Source organism: Plectropomus leopardus, chromosome 3 (genome assembly GCF_026936395.1).
Source record: "Plectropomus leopardus strain MGB_pleo_1.0 chromosome 3, ASM2693639v1, whole genome shotgun sequence".
Classification (NCBI taxonomy): Eukaryota; Metazoa; Chordata; class Actinopteri; order Perciformes; family Serranidae; genus Plectropomus; species Plectropomus leopardus.
Genome location: NC_142178.1, coordinates 10,625,322 through 10,652,504, shown reverse-complemented (window position 1 = coordinate 10,652,504; position 27,183 = coordinate 10,625,322). Strand labels below are relative to the sequence as shown.

Sequence of the window (27,183 nt, the reverse complement as noted above, 5' to 3'; positions counted from 1 at the left end):
TTTAATGTGTTTAGCCTATTTATATGATGTGATGATGAGCAGACACTTTTCATCAACTTGCATGAGGAACATGACAGCTCTGATCACTGTTATTGCAGTTGTTACTTGTCACCTTTCTATCAGCGGCTTACAGTCTTGCGCCCTCGCAGACTTTACGTGGTGCCAGTGAACACATCACAGTACATACAACTTAAGTCCGCAAGGGCTCAGTCTGCAACTCCAGAGGATGAACATTTGGATTCAGCTGTTAAAAAAAAACACCTGTATGGGTGTGCAGGGCCTTTAGAAAAGTTAAATGAGAGGCGTCTTAGTGGCCGAGGCATACTGGTTCACCACAACATTGTAGGTTTTGTGTCTCCTTTATCCACTGTCTCTCTCTGCCATGTGTCCAGTCATGCATAGGAAATCTCAAAAAAACAACCAAAAAAAAAATCGGTTCATTTCCAGTCACATGATTTCTTTATTTGCCTACATTCAGTGAATCCTCCTATCTTCAAACATGCAGACACCACTGCTCTGCAACCTCTCTGCATGGCTCCCACAGTGCTAACCCCAAACACGCTCTTACTGCACGACTTCTCTGACAGTGTGTGGTCTGTGCCTGCAGTTGCCTGAGCCCAGCACAGAGGGAAATTCATTCAGGCTCAGTTTGGACTCACTGCCGGCCCCCCACACTGACCTGATGCGTGCACACACACATGCACACACACACACACACACACACACACACACACACACACACACACACACACACACACACACACACACACACACACACACACACACACACACTTGCCTCATTGCATCGTCCTGCTGCAGCAGTATCCCAGCAGAATGCCTGATAAGTCTGAGGCCCCCAGAGACACAGCAGGGTCTGGCTGGCAGTGGGACACTGAGGTCTGGGTGCTGCAGATAATGCCTGTGTGGCAGAGAGGAAAGGAGGACGGCAAGTGTTTTTTCTTGATCTTACCTCTCACAGTCAGTCTTTGCATAATTCTTACTACAGGTATTTTTTTCTAAAATAATTAAAAATATTCTGTAAGTCTTCAAAACCAGTTTGTGTCTGGTCAGTGACCTATGCAGTAATAGAAACTAAGTCCATGGGTCTCTTGGCCTACTGTGTCGCTCCCTTTTTGGAGGCTCAAGTGTCTGATTGCATACACAACATGTAGGTCAAATATTTGAACCAATTTAAAGACATCCATTACACAGATATGTTTGTGCAATCATGCAAAGTACAGGGTGTGAAATTAACCCATGATTCCTTAAAAATTCATAATCTGTCATTTAATAAATTCAAATACACTTAATCCTGATAAACATGTGGAACAGTGCCACATTAAATGTGACGAAGAGATCACATTATGGAATGATACATTAACATTGTACTAAAGCTTGCTCAAACCAGCTGTGAGCATATGACTCATATTTAAGGATTATACTGTTGAATTTTCTATATGTTAGTGGTTTCATACTATAAATCATACACGGATCATTTTCCAAAATTTCCTAAAATATTCATTTGATCATAAAATCAATATCCACATATTTTATTTATGACGGTTTGCTGTTATTGCGGGTAAAAAAATCCATTCAAGTGGATCTTAATTAATTAATTTTTATAGTCTGTTTACAATTGTTTGAGAATAGCCTACTACTGCATACTTGACAAAACCTGTTTAAAGCCTTCAAAGGTTCCAGAGGGAGCTGTGCAGAACCTGATAAATTACCTTAATATATGTCACTTGAGTCAGCATCAGTTGGATCTGAAGACTACAAGTTTGTGAATATAATGATAAAGCTGGTATTTCTAGAAAGAAATTCTGGATCGCTATGTAGTTTTGTCTGCATTTAAATGGCCTAAAAGCAACCACATTTAATTTATGTCTCAGATTTTCCAACCAACACACCACAACAGCAGACTTTTCTAACTCAGCTTCCATTACTACGCAATGATGACAAATATTTTAAATTACACTTGTTGATTCTCTCTGAAGAAATATTTCAAGCAGGTGCAACATCTTGACTAGTCATTTATGCTCACAGCATGAACTGGAACAAATGGATTTCTGTAAGGCAGGAAAACACTGCAAACAGAAGCAGAAATGTGAAGTAAAGGTCTATTAAATATGTAGGATACTCTATATACTACATATACTGATGCCGTGGGCTACCTTTTGCGTTGTTGCGGAGCTTAGTGTATCTTGACGCAGAAGGGGTCGGGGGTTAGGGTTTAGTCAACAAATCTTCTTGGTTTGACTCACATAACTAAAGACAGACATGACAAAATAACTCAACACTGACATTTAGTTCACACGGGACACAAACGGTGGTTTCCTGGGTTAAAGTCCTGTGCTTATTGGACCCATCGACCTCCCATTCCACCCGTCCTAAGTGGACTTTAGTGCTCTTTAATCTATGACTGTTGCTCTTATAATCTTCTTACAATGGCAGATGGGTTCACACTGGAGTCAGTTAAAAGCCCGATGTGTCTCACCCAGCTGCTAAATGGTTCCCTATGGAGGCATTATAGTGCTGCGGGGTGCAGTGCCCAACCGGTGTATGTTGACGCCTTAAAAGTGAAACCAGTCTGCCTGCGCTAACAAAGTTTTCAACACCATCTTAAACCTGAAGAGAACTTTGCACTCTAGGTGCTTTCAGTGGGAACATGAGAGAGGTTGCTGCGTAATAGAGACTATCAGGCTCCAATCCAGCAAGGGGCTGGGAGGCTGCAAAAAACCCTACTTTGTAAGATGACATCTCTATTTCCTGTTCCTCTCGAGTGTCGTCCCACACCTCTCATCCCCTTTTCATTGCACATCCCGGCGTCTCATCTCTGGAGCATCTAACAACGTAAACAAAACAGCTGCTCAGATCCTCCGCCGTCTGCCCTGTCAGCCTCCCCACCGCTAACACATTACTCACCTGAATAATGCATGATGGGAAACAGGAAGTGGAGGTGTCAGCGATTACACCGCCTTCTTCCCAAATGAGAAGGTGTGACCTTACTCTTTCTCCTCGCTCTTTTTCCTCTGTTCGCCTGCTCTCCTTTATGTTCTCTCAACTTCCCGTGATCCTTCCATCATTTTCATCCCCAACAGGAGGTGCTCGCATCACTGTAAATCAGACATGTCCCGGCACACAGCAGTCTCCTGCGGGACCGTCGCCAATGTGCTGGTTTAGCTCGTCATGTCCAGTCACGCATACACACACGAGGGAGAAATGAAACACTATGAGACGACATCTGAAAACAGTTAATTCACTCAGATATTAAGTCAGACGCAGACAAATCGAATGGTTTATGCTCATGAAATTAGATTTTGCACCACAGTATTGTCAGAGGAAATCTTTTCCCCAATCTTATTAGACATTAAAAAGCGCAGCAGTGCATTTCAGAGTCTGGTTTTATTGAATGTTTTGTTTTGCTGTTTAGCAGCTGAAATACATCAAGACTCAATACATCTCAGGAATAAACTGACAATGTGCTTTCTGTTGCCCCCAGCGTCCTTGAATTCTGCACAATTGCATTAGTCTGCCTCTCTGTTTTGGGTTTTGGCTGATATGTGTGTCTCTAAACGGGGTATAACACCTGATTTGTATGTGTGTGTATGTGTGTGTGTGTGTGTGTGTGTGTGTCTGCACAGATATGTAAATAACTCAGTATGCCGAGGTTGTGTTTGGAATCTGTAATAATGTAAACATGCAAAATCAGAATTGCAAAACAATTCGGCACTTTGCTCCAGCATATCATCTGTCTTCCTCTCCCTGTCCTCCTACCCTACCATCCCTTATACACACACACACACACGCACACTTACTCACACTGACTTTCTTTGTTTTCTGTTTGCCCCAACAGACCGATGTGTGTGACGCTGGTGTTCAGTATTAAGGGTCAGAGGTATCTGCGGGTGGGGCTGGCTGTACCTCTCTTTGGATCCCTGTCCTGCCTCAGAGCCATGGTGGCAGAGGAGGGCAACATCTCCCCGGATCAGGTACACACACACACACACACACACGCAGACCTCTGCTTTGGGTATGTTCAGCTGGAAATTTCATTAGGTCACCAAACTCTAGGTGCAACAAGAGAGATGTAAATCAAGCAGTTTGCTCACTCCCACGCAGCCCTCAGAAAAGGTTGAATCAGGTTCAAATAAGTGGAAAACACTTGTGTGGGTGGACCATAACTGTCTATGGCAGGAGTATCCAATTAAAATTCAAAGAGGTTTAGTTAATAAAGTTTCCTCCCACCAAAGGTCCAAACCTCATAATGTCTAAATTGCAGCCTATAGCCCACTCCTGCGTCTATGGGATGAAATTACCAATCTACATTTCCATGTCAATTGGACAAAATCTATCACTTTTCAAGTTGGATACTTTTAACATACAGTACATACACATCAAACTTGTGTGGCAGTTATATGGGAAACAAAAAACTATCTTTATCATATTAAATTAATAAGTGTCTTCTTAATTAATTAAAAAAGGCTCTTTTAAAAAAAAGTGCAAACAGAGCTTATAGCTGCCCCCTTTTGGTTTTATTTAGTTATTTAATTTCCATTTTTTTCTACTTCCTCTCCTAGTTAGAAAAAGGAAGATGTGACCCTCCAGTAGTTTGAATCTTGGCTTAAATGGAGTTGGTGCCATGCTCGTGCACAAGACTCTTACACTGTAATCCTCTATAGTGAAGTGTCTACGCACAGTAATCAATCGCTTTGATTAGCTCAAATGAATGAGGCTATTGTCATAATAACTGGATGAGTTGCCCTTGTTACCTATACCTGCGGCCGTTAGAAAAAAAAAATCATTAATTGATCAAAACTTGGTCACGTTATCCAAATAGAAATTGAAAATTGGTGACAGTTGATTTATCAACACATTCTCATCCCAACTGGTCGAGTTTCGGCGTTCAGTGGACTTTCACATCTACACATGATGGTTTAGTCCTCCTGCGTCTGTTGTTGATGTTCCCGGTGCAGTGGCAATTTACACCTGTTACAAGCATTGTGCCTTTTCAAAATACACTTTTGTTGACACAAGAAATGTTCAGTTTCTGCCTGTTAGATTCATATAGGGTTTTCAAAATAAACGTACGTCTGTAAAACACCTAGCATTAATGCTTATTTCCTTGTGCAACAAAAGCAGGTGTTTAGGTTTAACAAAAACATCATGATTTGGCTTAAGGAAGCCAACAGTAGTCTCCCAGGTGAAAGTCTGGGGGTTTTTTTGGTGTTGGTTTGAAATTGGCAATGTTTCAAACTGATACCATACGGCGTTGATCACACCTTTGCTTGAGGTGCCTTTTTACGTCAGTGTATGATGCCAAAATCACTGACCTAGCAGCATTATTTGATGAGTTGGGAATAAGAACAGGCTGGATCTATGGACCAAACATGATGGTTGCAGAGTCTGAAAAGTGAGAATTTATAATTTCAAATTAAGTATGTTTGGGGTGAACCCCACAAGCCATTCAGCTGTGTAAGCTTGAGTTCTGTAAAATATTCACAGCCATTATCACAATACAAAAAAATAAATAAATTGCAACAGATGCATCAAAAACAATAAATAATACTGGATATCTAATCGGAATGGAGCCATTGTTTCCCTCTATAATATGAAGAGAAAAAAAAGTCTAAAATCAAACCAGTTTTTGAAAGGAGGTCCACCAAACTCCACCAATTACTGTACCAAGTGCAGCTGATTAATGTTTAACCAGGAGGATGTTTACAATAGACGGTGTGGGTCACCCTAGATTTTTGCTTCCCTCTGTGATGGCTTCCCTGTAGTTCTCAGCCATGAAATCAGTGATTAAAAAATTTTCTTCACACAGTGATGTCCAACAGAACACTCTTTTATAGCAGGGTAACACCTGAATGCAAGCACACATTTAGCTGAAATGTCACGAAAAGAGAAAGGTAACAGGGAAAGGTTCCAGAAGCGTGTGTTCATAAATCTTGTACCTGCCTGACAACAGATGATGAATGCTACTGGGGTTTGTAAACTTGTGTCCACAGCAGCGGGAGAGTAAAATAGAAGACTTAAATGTCCCATGAAAAAAAAAAAAAATCTTTTTCATGGTTCACAAGTGCATTGTTCCACTATCTGTTCTTACAGAGCAAACACACCTGTATGTCAAAATCTATTGTGAAAGACACTGTATAGTTAACCCGTGTGTGTGATAATGTTCCGAGCTGAGAGAGGGATGAGATGAGGGATACCCTTCATATCACCTTTTGGCTTTCACTGTCTATATATTTGCCTGGAAGTCCGATTTTTCTTTTTATGTCTGTGTTGATGCATCAGATTTTGTTCGGTTTGATTTCCCAAGGGGCAGACATCTTTTTAAATCAGCTAACGGACCATAAATTAGTTTTTTTAGGGGCATTTTCCAAAAATATCATAAATGGAAGCTTTTAGCATTCTTGACAAGTTCTAGCTCCTGCAGATTTTTGTTCAATTTCCATGGTTTCCTGATGAAGAAATTCATTTCACTTCACAGGGTGAGATTTTCTGGTTAAGCTGCTGCATTTCCTACACACCCATGGTCTGCCCACACAGGTGTTTCAGACCCCTTCTCAGGACTGTGCATGTAGACGCCGTGCTTCATTTACATCTCTCACACTCTTCTGTTAGTTTTGTTGCATTTATGAGAGCAAGAATATTTTCATTGTTATAACGCTTTTATGTTTTGCTTTTAACCCTTGGAAACCTGGATTGACATCTCTTTTCTTGTGCTGCATTCAGGCGCCTTCCAAAAGTATTTGCACCTTGGAACTTTGAGCAAGTTGATTTGATTTCTATCAAAAACATGGGAAAAAAGGCAATGAGCAACTTGATAATACATTTTTCACAAATTGCAAGAAATTAGTAAATTTAGGAAAAGTTTTTTTTTTTTTTATGGAAACGTTTCCGGAGAACCATGTTTATAATTAACAACATTTTATATTTTAAATCATTTTACAGAATAATTGTAATTTTCAAGCATTATTTGTAAGGTTATTTTCCTGTTTGTTTGTTTGTTTGTGTGTGTTTTCTTTACTTTCCCGTTTTTTGTGCCAAATTTTAGGTAGTTTTCTTGTACTTTTTACTAATTTTTTGTTCATTTCTAATTCATTTATTATAATTAATATAATTGCCCATGGCTTCTTCCCATGTTTCTGAAAAAAGAAGTCCAGTTTGCCTATATTTTTAACAGTTCAATAAGCAGTATGTAAGAATTAGGGGGATTTGGTGGCATCTAGTGCTGAGAATTGCATATTGCATCCAGCTGAAACTTTTCTCTAGTGTTTATGGTTCTAGAGATTTTTACTAGGAGTTAAATGATCCTCTCCACAACAAAAGAAACCAGGTGATGACAATCAATAAAAACACTGAAAAACTGCTTTTCCAACACTGTCCATTGCAGAGGGGCTGCTAATTAATTAGTTGCCTTAAAAATGGGAATGGCCGTAACTACAGCCAGTGTTTGGTTTGTCCATTCTGGGCTACTGTAGTCACAGCCTGAGTCGATCATACTGCCCACTTAACAGTGTTTGAATCATCATTTAAAATTGTAAGTTTGATTTTAGTCCGTAAAACACATTGCTCGGTCTGTTTCACCTGTGAGAATTAACCGAATGAGTGAGTTAAGGGCTGTTGCTATGGTTACCTGCAGTTTAATTATCCATTCACACGGATCACTTTCATATTATTTAAAAGGAAATCGGCTAGTCAATCACAAATTAGTATTTGGAAACACAAATGAATAAATAAATTAAAAACCTTCTCAGTCTGCACTTCAAATACTACTTTACACAAACTATCCAGCAGTGCTCATTTAGTACAGTTTCCCTGTGTGACTGTCAGGACACTGAAGATCTTTGACTTAAACATAAAACTAGGAAATACGCTGCTCTGCTAGATTAGAAAAAGAATATTAAAAAAGAAACTTGTCCTCAGTATAATTTCCTTTGCCGATTTTAATGTTTTGATTTTTTTTTATCTTGATGACTTTCAGTTGCCAAGTTTTGCTCTCTGATTTTGTGCTTGTTTGAGAAATTTCTTTTCGTCTTTTACCAGCTACTTTATGTGATTTATTTCTAGAGATTTAAAGCAGGAAGGGTTTTGGGGTTTACTTTGATTTCTTTGAAGTGATTAAATCTATTTTTTCCTCTTTGAATGTGCCTGCATACAAACATATCTTTGTTGGTTTATCGATGTGAGTCTCACCCATTAAAGTTGTCGCAGAGAGTCAGTTTTGGTGCCACTGTGGCTCGATTTTTTTTTTTTTACTTTCAGCTAAATTAGATTTCTTTTTGTCCCTTGTGGGGGAATTGGGTTTGCAGCAGATAGAAGAAAAAATCTGGTCCAGCTCTACAAGGATTTCTCAGGGACTTCTGTGGTTCACAGAGCTCACAGCGTCTCTTTCTCTGCAGGTCATCCTATCAGAGTTGTACTCCACGGGTTTCCAGCGCTCCTTTTCAGATGATGATGACCTGACAGCAATTGCTGATAGCGACGTCATCTACGCCTTTCAGGCTCCTCCCCTCTATAGTCGTGGAGGCTCCGCACCACACTCAGGTAACCGTAGTAACAGCACGTCCATCAAAGACACTGGCGACACTGACTTCCCACACTGGTAGATTTTTTACATTCCTCATTTCTATTTTCTCTTTTCCATCCTTCCTGTTCTCTTGATTAACTTTTATGCACATGCACTCGCACATCTGAAGCATTTTTCACTTTCAGTGAGTATTTTTCACAGGCAGAAATTTTACTTTGGTGAGGAGAGTGCCAGTATCTGCAGTGTGCTTTGTATTCCTCCTTTCATTCTGTTTCTTTCTGCATCATAGCACCCAAACAAAATTAAATTAAATGTGTCTGAATGCCAGCTTGGTGCACGGCATCATCATAAATAAAAAGTTTGCCTGAGTAACGGCATACCTGGGTGAGCTCCTACAAATGATTAATTTATCCAGAAGTTTGAGCAGTTTTCATATTTTGGGGGAGTAAGAACCATGGCACTTTAGTTTATTAAGATAAATTTTCCTTTTTTTATTTACTGTTCTCAGGTGCTTGCTTCTTTGTTTTGTTCATGAGGAAGGCAGCGACCGAAAAGCTCTGTATCCTTACACTAATTAGAGAGACACAAGCTTGAGTCAGCCTTGCATCATCGCCACCTTTTAAAAACCCTTCTCTGTCCACGTAAGACACTGCCGAATGCACTGTTTGATGAGTATAATGACACAAACATTGGTCTGTAAAGCAAACTGGCTGACTGAGCCCCTTTGAGACATACGTGTTACTCAGTAAATGTGGCATTTCAGTTTGAAGTCATCACCTTATAAAGACTAAAATAAAAAACTGACTGATACGCTAATGTTATGGCATACAAATTTAAATTCATATTTAGAGAAAGAGAAATAGTTATTTTCCTCTAATGTGGCATCAGTGTTATCTCAACAATGCATCTATAATGAGTTTAAGAGTTACAGAGCGAAGGTGTTTGACTGACATGCGTGTTTATGAGGCAGGCACAAAGATGCTATTTGTTGGACTGTGGGAAGTATACTTCTGACAGCAGTGTCATCAATTTCATGTGACTCCTTATGCCCGTGATGCAGGGTATCTGCAGGTCTTAATAAGTCTTAAAAAGCACTGAATTCAGTTTTCTCCAAAAAGGTTTTAAAAGGTATCAAACGAATCACTGTGACATATAGAACTAACATCAACAATCTCTACTGGGTACTGGCAACTGATTTCAATTATAGCGATATGTGAAACTGGCAAACTAGTTTATTTTTGTTGTCATTCTCAGCTGTAATTGTAACATTTTAAATTATATATTTAGACACACTGGTTTGACCTTTTACAATGGCTACCTTTTTGGGATTGATAGAGCAAAATAATCAAGTTTCTCAAAGAAAGCTGAGTCAGACTTAAGACATTTTGCTTTTATAATGATGATGAAGTTTTTCTCGGGAGAAAAAATATGACGTATCTGCTGTGCTTATTTTATGTATTGTGTTGCTTTGCTAGTGTCTCATTCTTGTCCGATGGCGAGGTAAAGTGGTAGAATATATTCTGAATATAGCGTACACTTAAACTGGTATTGATTTTTTTTAGGTTAGCTTTTTTTTAGGGGGCTTAAAACTAGTCAATTCAGGCGCCATTTGCTAAGAGCTGTTTCATTTTATGTACGTGATGTGAGGATTTTACACAGGAGGGTGCTCAGTCCTCTTGTTCAGTCAGCACCATCAGACCTGTAGTGAACAAAGTTTTTCTTTTGCTAGCTACAGTAGCTAGAAAGCTCGAGTTATTTTAGGCAAACACTGAAATTAATTTATGTAGATGAATAATCTTTCATTTTTAATCCATCTGTCAATTTTCTGCCAATTATCTGGACAGGTTGTATTTCATTAATTATATTATGAAGAATTATTGTTATACACAGCTTTTAAGTATTGAAAGAAAATAAATAAAATTATGCAAGGCCGTATCATCCCCAGTAGTTGTTTATCATTATTTCATACTTTGTAAGGTATGAATGTGAAAAACATATTAAATTACATGAAAATGTGGTATTAAACAGAACTTATAAAAACTTCAATTCAGCTTGGTGAAACCTTTGGGAACCATGTGTCAATTCAACCCCTTAAGGAAGGAAATACTGTGAATTAGCACATTTTAATTAAAGAAATAACCTTGTTGTGAGCATATTTTCAAAGAAACTGGCATTCATTTTTAACTTTCATTCATACCAGCCGCGAACAGGGTGCCTGCTAAATGCTTAACTTACACTGTTAGAAGAATGTTGGTAAAAAGGAAATAACATCAAGGTCACAGGTGCTTAGACGGCTTCTAGTGGAGTTAATGAAGCAAGGGCAAGCATCATCATTTCACTGTAGATGGACGGCAGTCAAGCTGTGAGCTTCAACTGTCAATCAACGGCAAAAGGTGTTTGATTTTTCATCGCTAAGGCAGCCTGTGTGAATGCTTTTTTTTCCTCTTGATGGCATTACTTTGCATTCGCTCCTCTACTATACAAGAGGGCTCTTTTATCACACAGCAATTACTTTAACAGATCAATGTTCAGGTCTAAAAGGGGCTTAATTGAATCATATTAGCACCACTGTGAGTGTGAGGTCATTAATTGCCAATCTCTGCGGGTTGCCAGCTAGGCAAGTCGGAGTAAGTCGTTGTCCGCCAGCCTTTATGGGCGTTTTTGTTACCTCTGACGAAGAATGACATCAATAGTTCACATATGTGGTCATGAAAAATTAAAGCTCTTCTCTTTCTCAACAGGAGGTATTTCTATTGTCACTTCACACAGTAAAAAACAGTGTCACAGTACTGAGAGAGGGATAAGACACATACAGTAGGCTTTTACTCACACGCACACACACAGAAACATGAAAACATATACATGCACACACTACACACACACTCAGACATCCACAGTGTGAGTCAAGTGGGTAATGAATCCATTAGAGTTACACTGGAGTGTCTCATAAATATATGACCCTCCAGGGGAAACCTTACACAAAACACACACACACACACCTACACTTACACACACACACACACACGCAGAAAGGCACTTGTAATGAATCAAACTTAAGCACTCGCTGGAAAATGTGACTTCCATTCTTGTGGGCAATCTGACGAAAATGATGAATGGTCCCTACCTCCAAATAATTCATAAGATCACAGCAGACCAGATTCCAGGATATCATAACTTCATTCAGTGAGTTTTATGTCACATTTTAAGAAGTGTAATGTGAATTTACACATTCATTCCTGTGAAGAGACTACTGTGGCATTATGGATATAAAATATGGTGGACAGCAGATAAAGTAACAGGGAAGTGACACTATGTATAATTCAGTTTTTTGGACTAGGGCATAGTGGTGTATACAGTCGCCGGCGACAGCCATGACTAGAGGCATGTGTTTTGGGGTTGTCAGTCTGTCATCTGTACATCTGTCCATCTTGTGAATGTGATATCTTGTGAGATAAAGTCTTGAGGGAATTTCTTCAAATTTGGCACAAACACCCACTTGGACTCAAGAATGAACTGATTTTGGTGGTCAAAAGTCACTGTGACGTTGCGTTCATTTTGATCTCGTGTATGCAGTACCTCAAGAGGGCTTTTGGGGAGTTTCCTTAAATTTGGCACAAACATCCACTTGGTCTAATGAATGAATTCATTAAATTTTGGTGGTCAGTGGTGGCCGTCTCATTCTCATGAGTGCAATAACTTGCGACATAACGCCTTGAGGTAATTTCCTCAAATGTGGCACAAACATCCACTTGGACTCAACGATAAAATAATTGGAACTTGGAGGTCAAAGGTCACTGTCATCTCGCATTGGTCTTGTTCTCATGAATACTATATCTTAAGAAGGCCTTGAAGGAATTTTCTCAAATTTGGCACAAATGCTCATTTGGACTGAAGGATGAACTGATTAGAATATGGTGATCAAAGATCAATTTGTGACCTCACAAAACATGTTTTGGCCATAGTTCAGAGATTCATACACTAATTATGACAAAATTCTACTGCCGTGGCTACATTTAAGTTTGGATGAACATTAATGTAAACTGTACCTGGTTTTTACTATTTAAAAAAATATATATATTTTTTTCATATGTCTGTGCGGTGTATTTTAGTTAAAACAGTTTTCAGCAGCAATCTGTCATCACACCAGGTTGGACAGCTCAGAAACACCACTGTTGTTGGGGGTTTATAAGAACTTGAAACTTGCATCTTCAGCTACCTTTTTCTTTCTGGAAATGACAAAAAAAAAGTATGAACTAAAAGAAGCCATAGTGGTTTGAGACAGTAAAAGTGTTACTATGGTTACTGAGGTTATGTAAGACCCTAATTACTCTGGAGCTTAGGGAGGCCTCACTTTGCTTATCCAGCACTCACTCTGCTATAAGTCTATTATAGTGCAGTACAGTACATGAAGACGCACAAGCTAGATCAATGTTTTTGTATATTTTGGGGGTTAGTTGTTTAATTTGGTCCTCATCAATTATGTCAGGTGGTGCAGAGGCCTCTTCCTCAGACTAAACAAGCCTTCAGCTGCAGTATTGCTGCTGTCCATCACGTAAGTCTGTTTTTGCAGCTTCTATGAAAAAAGTAAAGACTATTACTGCCATGATGGATGATTGTAGGAAGAGCCTGTAAAATGAACAAAGTAAAGAAAAACACATGACTCACTGGACAATTTTCAGAGCAAGACTGAGTTTGGTTCTACTTAAAGAAAAGTTTTGGCACATTCACAATCATTTATGTTACTTTAAAAAGCAGAATACCGACATTTGTAATTTAATTTTTATTATTTTTGGTGATCAGTTTTTTACATTCCCTTTATTAGAGGCATACATTGTATATGTATGCTTTATCATTCTGACCAAAAGAATGCAAATCTGTATTTCTGTCTTTGTCCGTAGACAGTCTGACTCTGGTGCACAGTCTAAGCCACTGAATTAAGTTTTTAATATATGAAAAAACGTGCAGGGACTATATGCAGCAGTGAAGTCATTATCTGACCAGTTTCATAGCAGCAGTCAAAAGGATTGTCAGTAGAAATAGTGATCAGACGTCACATGAAAAACCCAAGACTGTAGTTTAATAGAAACAGAAGAAAAATCAACAGTATTATTTTCTAGAACAGGAATCTTTCAATTGTATTAACTTCTCTTATTACCATTATTAACTCTCAATAAGAACCTGTTGATCATACACGATGAAAATGATGAAACATACACCACATAAATATCCCAGCCCCATAGAGAGGTTTTAACTTGAGATAAATGAAACAGTATCGAATGACACTCAAAAATGTATCATGAATAATGATGTTTTTCAAAATTATACAGAAGTCAAGTTATGCTCATAAAATTGCATTGTGTGACGGTTATATTTGTAACAGAGAATGAACCCTTTTCCAGAATGATTTAACATGAAACCAACCGTGCACCAGCTCAACAACCCATTACATGTCTCATTTTATTCAATGACTTTTTATTATTCTGCTGAGAGCTGCTGAAATTCTTTATACTTTTATAAATCCCCCGCTCCTTTTTTCTACCAACAATAAAATATTTAGCAACAAGAAAGACAAAAAGGGGATATGATTAACAATAAATAAATAGGCCCACATCTTGAGTATGTTTATATGATCAGCTAAGTCCTATTAAACAAGAAACAAAACAAATACATTGTATCTTCTAGGTCTATGCAAGCCAGACTGAACACTGAAGTCTGCACACGTGTGGAAAAATCAAAAGGTTGACACTGTGCAATAGTGGTGACTGAAACAGGGAATTTAGCCTTAATATATTCTCAGAGAGGTGAGATCAGCATGTGGCACAAAATGATACTTTTCTCCGTCTGAAAGCAGGCAGCGTCGCATACTGATGTCCTCCCAGGATTGTCTTTATCTACCTGTCAAGCCACCACAGCCTGACAATTTGTAGGTCACTTGACAGGTGTACAGTGACTTTAAAACAGTAGAAGTGAGTTGCACGGCACACATCTGCTCAGAAATGCACTTCATGTACTGTCCTGTACTGGGAGAGAGGCGAGAGGGTGTATGGACTGAAAATGTGCTTTAACAGCAGGAGAGGACGGGGAGGAATGACACGGGAATAAAGCAAATTACCACACCGCAGAATTTGGACATGTGGCAGCGAGTGCAGATGATGATTCTCTGCAGTGATATGGGGTTCATCATCACACCTCCTTTCTTGCTTTACCTTCATTTTTTCTCTCTGTGATCCTGAAAATGATATTTTGTCACCGTGTTATTGCTGCTACAGTAGTGGAGGATACAAAGAGTCTGTTGCTGAGACATTTTCACATGTATTCTCGGCAAGTAAGAGGGCTTTTTCAGATTCAGGGGGATGACCTCACTGTAAGCCATGCTTAGAATGATAATAGCCGTAGTAGCACAATGATAGAAATGCAGAATTCTCATTCCTTCAACTGTGTTTGCAGCAACACAATACGTCTTCCAGCAGAGCACTGCATTGTCTAATTGAACATTTTCAAGTGCCTTTTCCAGGAAGATTACTTTATAGCATTGAGGGTTCTGTATGCAACATTAAGAGCATTAATATTACAGCAAACAACTCTTTGCTATGTAAAGACATAGTGGAGTAATAGCGCCTTGAGCAGAGACTAAAGTTATGCCACCTGTGCGTGTTGTAATATGAGCTTCTCTGTTCTGCCGGTTTGGCTTTGCTTGCATGTTTAGTGCATGTATGTTCTCTGGTCCCTCCCAAATAACACCGTTAGCTCTGTCAGCACTGCTGCTGTGTTTAGTGCTGTGTATAGAGTTATCACTGTTAGCTGCTAGCCCCCAGGTGAGCAAAGTCAAGCTCAGGACTGTGCCCAGACAACTCATACGCTCTGAATTTCACATAGAGCGACTTTAAGAGTGTGGTTCCACTTTTACATTCCAATGTCATCCTTTTATGTCATTATAACTTCCTAAAATACTTCATTTTGGTATCTGATAAGCCAACAAACTCATGGGTCTTTCACTAAAACTGGCCATTTCGCCATCGTATTTTCCAATTTTAGCATGCTACAGGCTGAGGCTGTAGTAGATGTGAGGCAAAGTTGTTATATGTATCTTAAGGTAATCATGAATGTCTGTCTGAACCACAGACTTTGTTTAAAGATATATGACGTGTCTCCATTCACACCCACTGCACAACAATGAAGCCAAATTATCCCGGATACGACTGCTGCCGTATTGCTCTACATTATTTGGAGCCAGAGCGATCTCTGTGGAGTCATGTTCCTGCCTATACACCCCTCCCACCAAACGTGAGCAGCACCATTGAACGCGAGCACATCGATTGGATCACAGGGGATTTGACAACATGTCTATCATGTTGTCATATCCTCTTTTTAAAGCACTAAATAACTAATTAAAACCAAACTTTTCAGAGAAAAGAAACACTTGAATGTAAAACAATGTAATCAGAGCTACACTTAATGATAGATACTATCTTTGGGAAAAAATTTAGTTGGTGCATACTTTGAGTTTTTCTATGTAAGATAATATTTTAAGGGTTAGATTTGTTTGAATTTTAAAGGGGAAATAAATGGACCTTCACATTCGAGCATTCATTCATTTAATAGCTTGGCAAAAAGCATGGAGAATGTAAACATCAACTCTGAGTTAATTAACTCATATTTGTAGGCAGTGCTGCTGGGGAGCATTTATTTTATGCAGGGAATTCCTCTGTCGTCATCACCTGCTGTGTATTTCAGTGTGTGGGAGCTGGATTTCCCTGGCTTTATCAGTAAACTGTTTCGGGGATATTGAATCAGCACCGCTCCCAGGTACAATAATGAGGTTTCGCATTTTAGAGGAAATGGCAGCAGGAGGTCTCATGACGGAAAACACTGAAAAATCAATTAGGTTCCAAAGCGCCACAGTAGCACTCTATTTCAACCCCAACAATCCAAGCAATTTGCACATAAATAGAGTGATAAAGCTCCATAATGCTGCACGCAGAAAAAGACTTCCTGCTGAATAGTAACTCCAGGAAGCTAAGCATGCTAACAGTGTGTGAGGTTCAACTCGTGCCCCTAAAATTGAAAAGTAAAGACCTCTGAGATAATAGAGAAGTCAGTGAAGGGTTGAGGAGTGAATTGTGGGAGTAACTATAATAATGTATGCATTCGAGATGGAGATACATATATGGATAAAGCACTCCAAAGACTTATTCCAAGAAACATTTAACACACCTGAACAAAATAGGTAGACCTGGTGGCTTCTAAATGAGATGCTAAAACACAGAAGCTTGAAAATTGAGATCAGCCTTTGTGAAACTTTTCAATTTAGTGCTCAGATGGGTGGATTTACAGAAGGATTGGGCCACTTTTGGCCACTAAACCTGCATAATTAACACAAAAAGAATCAGTGTAATTCTCAGAGCACCTGCAAAGGGTGAAATGCACCCTGTCTGCAATGCGAAGCAAGCTCACTTAGTGTTTCAGTGCTATTTGCACGTATTTAAATTAGGTAATGTGCATACATTTGGTGCAAAATTGGCTTGTTTCTATGCAGCTAAGCTTCGCTGCAAAAACAGTCCATATTCACAAAGATCAGTGCGGATAGCCACCTTCAGCTACAGTGAAAATATCAGCGTCTTCAGAGAGCTGGAGCTTAAACACAAATCATGCCATATGGTTTTACATCCGGAAGGTGTGCGTTTTAAAATACAAACAGAACTGACAGACTCAGATATTAAATCCCAAATGTGGTTTCTCTCTGTCACTTTCAAATTCTTTGCTTGAAATTTGGAGAAATGCATCTGCACCTCGTCAGTCTGGACCTGTAGCTTGCAGTCTGAAATTGTCTGTCTTCTTTTCAGCAGATGCAAGATTTATACGCCACATGGATAAATGCAATCAGACACAAAATAAGGCAAATTGCACTCAACGCTAAACTTCATGGGCGTTTTGTTTAGTGTCCCATCTTTTGTAGATCGGACCTTGAAATGGGGCAGATAGTGATTGCAAGTGATGCGCAATTCATGGTGCTATCGGCAGACGCAATTATTCTTCTTTAATTTGCCCCCAAGTTAGCTCTTTTCCTGAGATATGGACTTAATTAAAGATAAGCCAAGACAGACCCCTAAAGATACAATCATCTGTTGTTTATATTTATATCTTATGTTGTTCTTTCCTGTCTTAATGTTCTGATATTGTTTATCAGAATTAGAGAGAGTAGGAGTGGGAGTGTGTGTGTGTATGTGTGTGTGTTTGTGTGTTTTGCTTGTATGTTAAAAAAGAGAGGATTTCCTGAGAAAGCTGATAGAAAAACAGATCTCTTAAAGGAGATAAAAGGGATCTGTCAGGAATTGACTCACGCAAACAGCATCTACATTCTGAGATTGATGCAGTAATCAAAGTCTGCCATTCATTTTCTCTCCTCCTGCTCACTTGCACACATTTACTCTACCATGTGGCCACATGATTGGCACTCTTGAGTGTTCAGGTTCTGTCTCGGTGAACTGCATAGCTGAGGGTAAGCCACTGTGTCGTTTCCATCAACCCACTGAGGGTTGTGTACAGGTAGAGAGTCAGGGATTACTCTGAGGTGATTATCTGGGCTGTCGCAACCTTCAGTCAGCTACTTAATGTCAAGTATTACCTCTGTGCAAGTGAACACATACATCATCATCATTTATTACAATAGAGCAGAGGTCTCAACCTTTTTCCATTGGTTGGGGTTGTCAAATGATTAATTAAAATTGTGATTAATCACAGAATTTCTATAGTTAATCACAATTAATTGTATTTTTTTAATCATAATTTCAATTTCATCATTTTGCATTTCAAAGTCCATATTGACAAGGTAAAGCAACTCGTACCAGATGATGTTGTTTTGGAATCGAATGACAGAAAAAAAGCTTCGTGGAAGTAACATAAAGCAGGCATGTCTGTAAAGGGGAGACTTATGGGTACCCACAGAACCCATTTTCATTTAGATATCTTAAGGTCAGAGGGAATCCTGTGAAATGGTCATGCCATTTTTCCATTGCTAAACTTTGGAGTTATTTGCCCCCCTTCTTAAGAAGCTTGCATGACTGGATTCCTTTGATCTTCTAGTTTCATATGATACCAGTAACATCACGGTAGCTTTAAGACTCAGCCTGGTACAGCCTACTAAAGACAGGAATGTTGAGTGATGATTAACATGATGGAAAAAAAAACTATATGGTGTTATGTCCAGACTTTAATTGCACGGCGATTAAGGCATTAACACTGACAGCCCTAGTTTGAACTGATCGGCACCTTTAAGACTGTAGTATTTGTTAGAAGAAAAAAAACAGACATGGCAACATGCTGTCATGCCTGCGCTCTTCAAGTTGTACACAAATTGACTCACACTGAGAATAAGACATCAAGCATGCAAATGAAACCCAGCAAAGTACACATCCCGTGCAGTTCCATTAAGGCAATTACAGGTCGCCTAAAGCAAACTCGGTGCAGAAAAGCAAAAATATTCCAAGAACATTCACAGGGGAACTCGTGCCCCTCCAGTAGTATTCATCATTTAAAATAACCTGAAGAGAATGAAGCCAGAAAGATATTTGTGTCTGTGTCTACACTTGGTGCTCTGATCACCACCACTGCCTCTGGAACGTGTTTCTCAAATCATCGGGGAAATAACAGCAACACTCAGGCTCAGCTGCCTTATGAAGAATAACACAAATGATGCATAAATGCCTGCGCGAACGCCAACTTGAAAGCTTCCTCTGCCCACAAGCCTGTTAAAAGTAACTGCAACTAGCAATACAGCTTAATTGCGTTGATGCTAACCATTCGGCAGGACGGTGGACACTGGATGAAGTTTGTTAAGTCCTTTAATTTCATGGTGGTGTTGACCTGCGAGCCCTGGTCAATTATTTATCATTTTGATCCTCAACCACTGGAATCTAAACCTTTTGTTATATTTGTCTGCACCATAGCTCATAATAAAGCATGTCTACCACTTTTTATCTTGGTTATTCACAGAGATTTAAAAAAATTGCAGCATTGTGCCTTGGACTGTTGTTGGACTAATATTTGAGACATGATGTAACTAAGTGCAAAATACCAAGGGCAATTTGATTGCAACTTTATCTTATGTGATTTTTTTGTTTTTGTTTATTGAATGTTGTGCCTTCTTATAACAAAAAGAGAAGTGGGAAGATGAACTTGGTACCGTTGAGGAATATTGGAAGAAGAAGGTAAAAATAAAAGAGAAGAAGTAAAAGGGTGGCATCAGGTGTATTTAGTTCCTCCCCCACCGCCTCCCTAATCTGTCATTTTTGCTGTTGGCAGAAAGCTCAGGTGCTTTGCTGTCAACAGGGGCATTTGTGGTCAGATGGCTGTTTGCTGTTGGGACCTCTGATTCGTTCAGGGCTAAGCCTAACGGCCCCCTGGGTATTTTTAGTCAGGTTTGTGGATAGAACTGACAGGGGTCACTCATTTGATCCTGAGCCACTTGGGAGGAGTGTCAGTTCCAGTCAGGATGTGGCCCAAATCCTCTCTTTTTTGTGCTGCACAACTCATGCTGTTTTTACACATCAGTGATGAACTGTTTGGGATAATAAGACATCAGTGTTGAAAGACCTCTGGTGCAACAGCAAAAGATGATTATTTACCTAAAATAAGGCTGAAAAGAGTAATGGCACCATCAAGAGCACGGTTCTGACTGAGGCAGAAACTTATCTTCTAATGATATTAACAAAGAGACACTGCAGGAATGTACTTTTTGATACTGTCATGCTAAAAATGTTCTTATTCAATAGCTCCATGTGAAACTGAACCACTGGTGCTTAAAAGTAGTTAACAGAAAAATGTAACATTTGACCCATTAGAGGGTTAGACTTTTTTAGGCAACCAATATTTAACAATTAACTCTCACGAACGGAAAGCATGACACGAGATGGTGGAGCTAACCCTTACAATAGCTGCTAGCTTGATTAGCATGGTGCATTTAAAGCCAAAAAAGAGGCTTAAAACCACTCAAAATATATAAATTTGCCAGAAGAAACTGAAATAGCAAGAGCTGTAAATCATGGTTGCATTTACATAACCAACTCTGTCACCCACAGCCTTAATTATGAATAACTTAAGCCTAAATGACATCCAAACAGGTTGTGCAGTTGTCATGAATAGGAAACTTTTGTACCAGACTGTAAACATGTACTGTAAAGTTGGCCATTTTAACATGGCTTTTGTGTGAACATCATTTTGCTGCCTCGAATGTGCCCCGTTTGGACAGCAGATAGTTTCCGCACTATTTTAACAAGAACAAAGTTATTCCAAGTGGAGTTAACGGGTCTTTGATTTGCACAAATATCTTATATATAAAAGTTTGCGTGTGTGTGTGAATGGTCACTCAATTCCTGTAAGAATATATATAACAGCATACTGTGTCCTCCCAGGCACAAAAATCTGTCCATCAGCCATCCCACGAATTTGAAACACACTCAAAAATCTTCTCTTGAAGCTGACCGCTTGTGATTCATCTCAAACAGTCAGAAGATAGAGGCAATGATAAATAGAGTACCAGGGAGAGAGGGGAGTATAAGATAATAGAAAAGGAAGAAATGCAGGACAGCGAAGAAGGAGAAGAGAGGGGAGTGATCGCCAGAGGAGGTGTAGTGTCTTCTTCGAGGCTAAGCTGTTTAATTAACACTGCCATTCTCACCACCTCCAATCTCAAGAGCCACTTCTGTTTCTCTGTCTCTTTCTCACTCAGATCACATGCAGCCAATTCAGTCTTCATGTTTATCTCTTAATTATAAATTGCAGATTATAAACAGCAGCCATGACATTGTCACAACAACAAATCGTTGAGTATCACAATGACTGATCATAAGTCAGTACATTTATAAAAGTAAACACAACGTGCCATTTTTTCCTCAGTCCTGTTGTCTCTATACAGTTTTTCTTTTCTTTTATTTGGGGAATTACTTTCCAAAATTGAGCAACTACTTTCTTTCTTCCCTGGGACAACTCCTCTTCTCACTCTCATCGTCGCTCCTCTTCTGTCCACTCTGGTCTCCTTTCTCTTTCACTCCTCCTCTGTCTTTTTCCACCCTGCTAACACCTCCCTTCATCTGTGGCTCTCCTCTGTCCGTCACAGGGAGCGAGGGAAGAGGAGGTGAGAATGAGAGTCTGGCAGGAGGTTCTCTCCACAGACCTCAGGACATGTGGGCGAAATCACACTCCTTGCCATGCACGACATATTACTCTGGTTTTGAAACTAGCCACTTAAATACTGGTGCTGTTAAAATAGGGCTGCTTTGTCTTAATCAACCCTTTGTCCTATATTCTGTGTATATACTTTATCAGGAAACATTGTTAAAGAACATGAATATTTATCAAGTTGCCAAGATATCTGCAAAGTGTTAACAGACAACATATTTTATTGAACATGGTTTGGCATTGTCTTGCTGGAAAAAGCAGGAACATTCCCGTATAGCACATCTCCTGGATGGCAGCATATGTTGCTCTAAGACCTGTATGTCCCTTTCAGCATTCATGGTGCCTTCAAAGTTCTTGGCGTTGAACTTGGTGGTAACAATCTGGATGATCCTCTTCTTCTCTCCTCTTCTTCCACATCATACTTTTCCACTTTGGGTCAGTCCATCTTAGATGAGCTCGAGCCCAGAGAAGTCGGTGGTGTTTCCCGATGTTGATATATGGCTTTTGCTTTGCATGGTAGAGTCTTATCTTGCATTTGATAGATTCAGCGACAAACTGTGTTTTCCAACTATGGTTTTTCAAAGTGTTTCCGAGCCCATGTAGTATTATCCTCAATATGATCATGTTGGTTTTCAGTGCAGGTGCAATTTATGGAATAGAAGGTCAGGTATTCATTGTTGGTTTTCAGCCTTGCCCCCTATGACTGAGATGTTTCTGCATTCTCTGAATCTTTTGATTATATTATGGATATCAGATAATATTATCCATCATTTGCAGTTGTACTTTGAGAAACAACATTCTTTCCTTAAATATATTGTTGAGTCTATTTCCCTCTCATGCAATTGATTTCCTTTCAAAATGTAACCAGCAAAACACAGTTCTAGTATGTAAATGCGAATTCAAGGAGTCAGGGTTGTGTTATCAAATGCGGGATATTATATAGAATAGATACTATCCCATCATCAGGGGTTGTGATCTTTCAGCTCCTTCCTCTATGTGCAAAGGCTTTAATGTAATGCTTTAAATTGAACGCATTTTAGTGGCATTTTGCAATAAGTAACATGAAATACTGTGTAGTTACAAAGGAGCTAATAAGACAACAATCATTGAGAAGAATTGGCTACTGTTCTAAAATGAGAAAGATAAATTCTTATTGCTTCATTGGTTAATTGGCAGCTCTGTCTCCTATAAATTACATTTGGAAACTTTACAAGAAATGTAAAAGAGGAACCATGTATGAGGGAAATGTAATGCTGAGCAAGCTATGTGTCCTATTAACATAAAGAGGAAATGGTACTTATTAAGACAAGTGGCAAAATGTTGATACTGAATGCATCAGCAAAATGTGATCTGACAAAATATTTCATTTTTCCCCACCGAAATAGGCAAACCTGCAATGAACTTTGCACTCATAGTGACTACAGCATTTTTCTAAATATTACTTTTTTATCAATATATAATTATATTATATAATTATATAATTATAATTGTCAATATATAATATAATAATACATTGTATTTTTAGGCACCTTTTAAAACACTCAAGGTCACCTTACAGTAACTGAAATTACAGTCTTCTCCTAACCTTATGCAAAGTGCCTTTGTTGCCTAAACTTACCAACCACAGACAGTAACCACGACGTGAACCCGGCTTTCAGGTGTCATGGTTCTGCACTTTGTATGTCCACCACCCATGCTATTTCCCTGCACATCCAGTGTGGTGCACAGTGTTAACTGTGTAACTCAAAGAAATGTCGTCTCTGAAAATAGTCCAGGCAGCGATTAGATTGTCACCTCAGCGTAATTATGAAAACAGTTTAGTAACATACAGATGTAATTTCCAGGAGACAGGGTGTTAATTGGAGAGTTAATGGTAGGGTAGTCGTGCCGTCCAGTTTGGGTTGAAACGAAATGCTTTGGTCTTTTTCTTTTTAACCTTCTGAGTGAGACCCTGAGAAGTAAAGGTGGCAGAGAGGATAGAGGGAGGGGAGACTGAGACAAAGAGACAGGAGATAAATTGGCCATTTAAAGGGCAGGCAATAAGCATAAAATGTCACATCGAGTTCCTCTGTCTGCCAAAAAAAAGAAAAACATCAGCATGCGATTTTGTAGCCGCTTGGACAAACATAAATCAAAGCTTTCTTTTTTATTTTCTGAGCTTGTTTTAACAGTCAGCACTTTTATTATATAATGTTTTAACCAAAAACTGTGTATTCATTTACCGGAATTTTAGCTATTCAGCTCAAAATGTTTTGTATTTTTCTGTCCTTGTCTCAAAAAGAAATGCCTTCACACACAGCCTCTTTGTGTCTGGAACTATAAGCGAGTTTTTCTGTGAGTCTTAATAATCTGTCTGCTAGCTTTTGTGAGGGCATTTCATCAAAGCTTTACATCTATTCACTCTTGCTTTCCTGCGTCTGTGTTTCCGTTTGTTTTGTGTGCAATGTTGGAAGGTGGCAGTGATTAATTGCACGGTAGGGTTGGAACAAGCATTGTTTAATTAAATCCTCTGATAATGTCAAAGTTTATGTTTGCTGGGAGACAAGAGGTTGGGCCTCCTGTATCCCCTCAGCTATTACCCACTATTAATCACAGCATGTGCGTGCGTGTGTGTGTGTGTGACAGAAAATACAATTCATCTTACAGTTCCTTGGGGTAAATAAGAATCAAAGGGCAGTTCAATATTAATGGAAATGTTGTGAAAATGTTTTCAGGATCACAGTGTGAACGTGTCACATTAGATGTTGTTCCTTGCATAGCAGTTTCTCATTCTGGCACCCAAGAGCTGTTTTGTAAGTCTGGTCCTTTTCGGTCCTGCCTCCGAGCTGTGTAGAATAAGCTTTTTTATATGAGTAACATTTTAATAGAATAAGTGCTTTAACTGGTGTGACATTTCCAGCTGCCAGCTTCTGATTTTTTAATATATCATATTTATATATTTATATATTTATATATATATATATATATATATATATATATTATAAACACAAACCTTACCAGAATTTAAGCACTTAAAAAATATCCAGAAGCTGAAAACACAAGCTGCCTGTGTAAGAGCTTTTTTTTTCTTTTGTCAGCTAATATTTCTTTACCTTTTATTCACCTCAAAGTTTGAGATGTTCTAACTCTCTATCTTCGTTCTGATGCATGTGTGAGAAATCTGAACAAGCTGTAAAAAACTATGGATATATGCATTTATTTTTGGTTGATTTTAAGCTAAACCCTTTTCGGATTTATTATTTTCATTTTTATCAGATTTTGGTGGTCATAGATCAAAAGTCAAGGTCACTGTGACCTCGTCTGTTTCATTCTTTTTAACGCAATTCTTCAAATGTGGCACAAATGTCGACTTGAGCTCAACAATGAACTGATTAGAATTCAATTCAGACTTTGAGTTTAAAGCATTTAGAGGCTTAGAACATCATGATGGAAATATATGATAGTTATTACTATGCTCAATTATGTCTCATAAGTTGTTGTGCTAGTTTTGGGGTTGATACCATTTGTCACAGAGAAGTTATGCATTTTGAGACCAGGCTTAAACAACAATCCCAGCAATCCAATGCAACCAAAAACTGCATATGACTAGCATAAAGTGGGCACTTCTGTAAAGGGGAGACTCCTGGGTAGACATTAAACCCACTTTCATTTAAATATCTAGAGATGAGAGTCCAAGTCGACCAGGCTTCTGGTTTAAAAGTATTCATTATGGTTGCAGCAACTGTGTGTGTGATTTCACTCCAACAGTTTGGATGTCAGCCTTTATTCTCTACTCTTGTGCTCTGCTCAGGGTATCACCATAGCCTCCCCTCCTCCCCCTACACCTCTACGTCTGGACCCAACGGTCAGAGGTTACCTCCATCTGGCACCCTATCCTCTGAATACCTGAACCAGGGCGCCTCCACCAAGGTCCTCCTCCTCATCTGCAACACCGCAGGATCCGGCCAGCAGGCTGTCAGGTGAGCTGATTGATTTTTTGTTGTTGTTGTTGTTGTTAGTTTATATTGATATTGACCTGATATCATGCAGTTAGGAATTCATTGCTTAAAATGGTTTTATTGAGCACATAGCAGTAGAGTCAGTCCACTTAGATTTCTTTTATGAGATTGCGTTTGAGGATGTGTCATCTCACATTTGTGAGACAGGTTTTAAGAGCTTGTTCAGGTAAAGCTGTGGAGACATATTTCCTCCTGCTCCACTGTGTCGACAGTCTTAAATAGAATACCTCATTCATTCTCTTCTATTTTCATCATCCAACGCTGTCTCAATGTCAACATTCGACTTCTGTTCGACTTCGACCTGTATATCTATAATATGAATGCCACAGACAGGCCTGTTTTTTTAGCTTGTGCAGCCTGAGCTCTCATTCAGCTGGAGGCCGACAGTGCAGTAACCTGAGACTGAGTCAAACAATGCAACTGCAACTCAAGCACTTAACCTGCGAAAGTTAAGTTTTATCGACTGCCGTGTCTTATTCTAACAAGGATAGGCAGTATAATTAAGTTGCTAAGCTCTTAGAATACATCTGATGTACAGCAACACAGCTGTATGGATGCTTTTTGTTCAGCCCCACAGGCGAGCGCTGTTTTACTGTTTGGGGATAAATGTCCCACAGGGGTGGAATGGCATTGCAAATCAGAGTGAGAATGCTCTGGTCACGTCTGCCTCCTCAGTAATGACATTGTCACCACAGGAAACATCACAAATACTGGAAGGATCCAGACTCTTTTAAAATGACACATTCTGAAGTCTGGTTAGAAATGAGCAAGGATTTATTGATGTATGCAGCCTATCCAAGATAATAGATACATTTTTTTTTTTTTATTGAGAATTTTCAGTGAGAGTCACAGTATTGTTGTTGTCATTTTTTTCCTAACAGAAAGTCAGCCAATTTGGATTCCTTGCATTTAAAAAACAGTACATGAGGACTTTAGGATGTGTAAAACTTTGCATCAAGACTGGTAATAATTTTGATTTGGTGATGCATTTGGTTTGGGCATGACACGTTGACTCTATAGCGCCATCAATTGAGAATTTTGAGAATATACAGCTATTGGGTCCATGCATGAGCAGAGGGCTTTAAAGCTCTCCCTTATGTGTTAATGGCCTCAGTTGGGGACAAAAGTGCTCCAATATTCACATAAATTGGTACCCACATTTCTCTTATTATCATAAGAGAAATTGAGTTTAAATAGCACAGCCCACGCAGAAGTGAGCTTGTTTGAATTCTGTACATTTGTCATGTTTCACTCACCCTTAAAAGCATCTCCTAGTGTATAACTTTTACTTTTGGGTGGTATAACGGACTAATGTGATATTAACTTGCAAATAGTGGATAAATTAAATGATGATGTCAGAGGTCATGTGATAACAGGCCATTTTAGGCCCTTACATGGAGGACACTGTTGTAACTTTACTCAACAGGATGCTATCTGTCCCAAATTTCACATGGTAGGAAGAAGTCCACG

The 27,183-nt window shown here is 39.1% G+C and overlaps 1 protein-coding gene across 1 annotated transcript in view; it reads left to right on the top strand.

The window, feature by feature from the left end:
• usp43a (ubiquitin specific peptidase 43a) overlaps positions 1-27,183 on the top strand; it is a 159,718-nt gene that overhangs the window by 75,115 nt on the left and 57,420 nt on the right. The window contains exons 5-7 of the mRNA XM_042485616.2: positions 3,857-3,992; positions 8,412-8,556; positions 25,506-25,674. Of these exons, the coding sequence (XP_042341550.1) occupies positions 3,857-3,992; positions 8,412-8,556; positions 25,506-25,674 (450 nt within the window). The remainder of the gene's footprint in view (positions 1-3,856; positions 3,993-8,411; positions 8,557-25,505; positions 25,675-27,183) is intronic.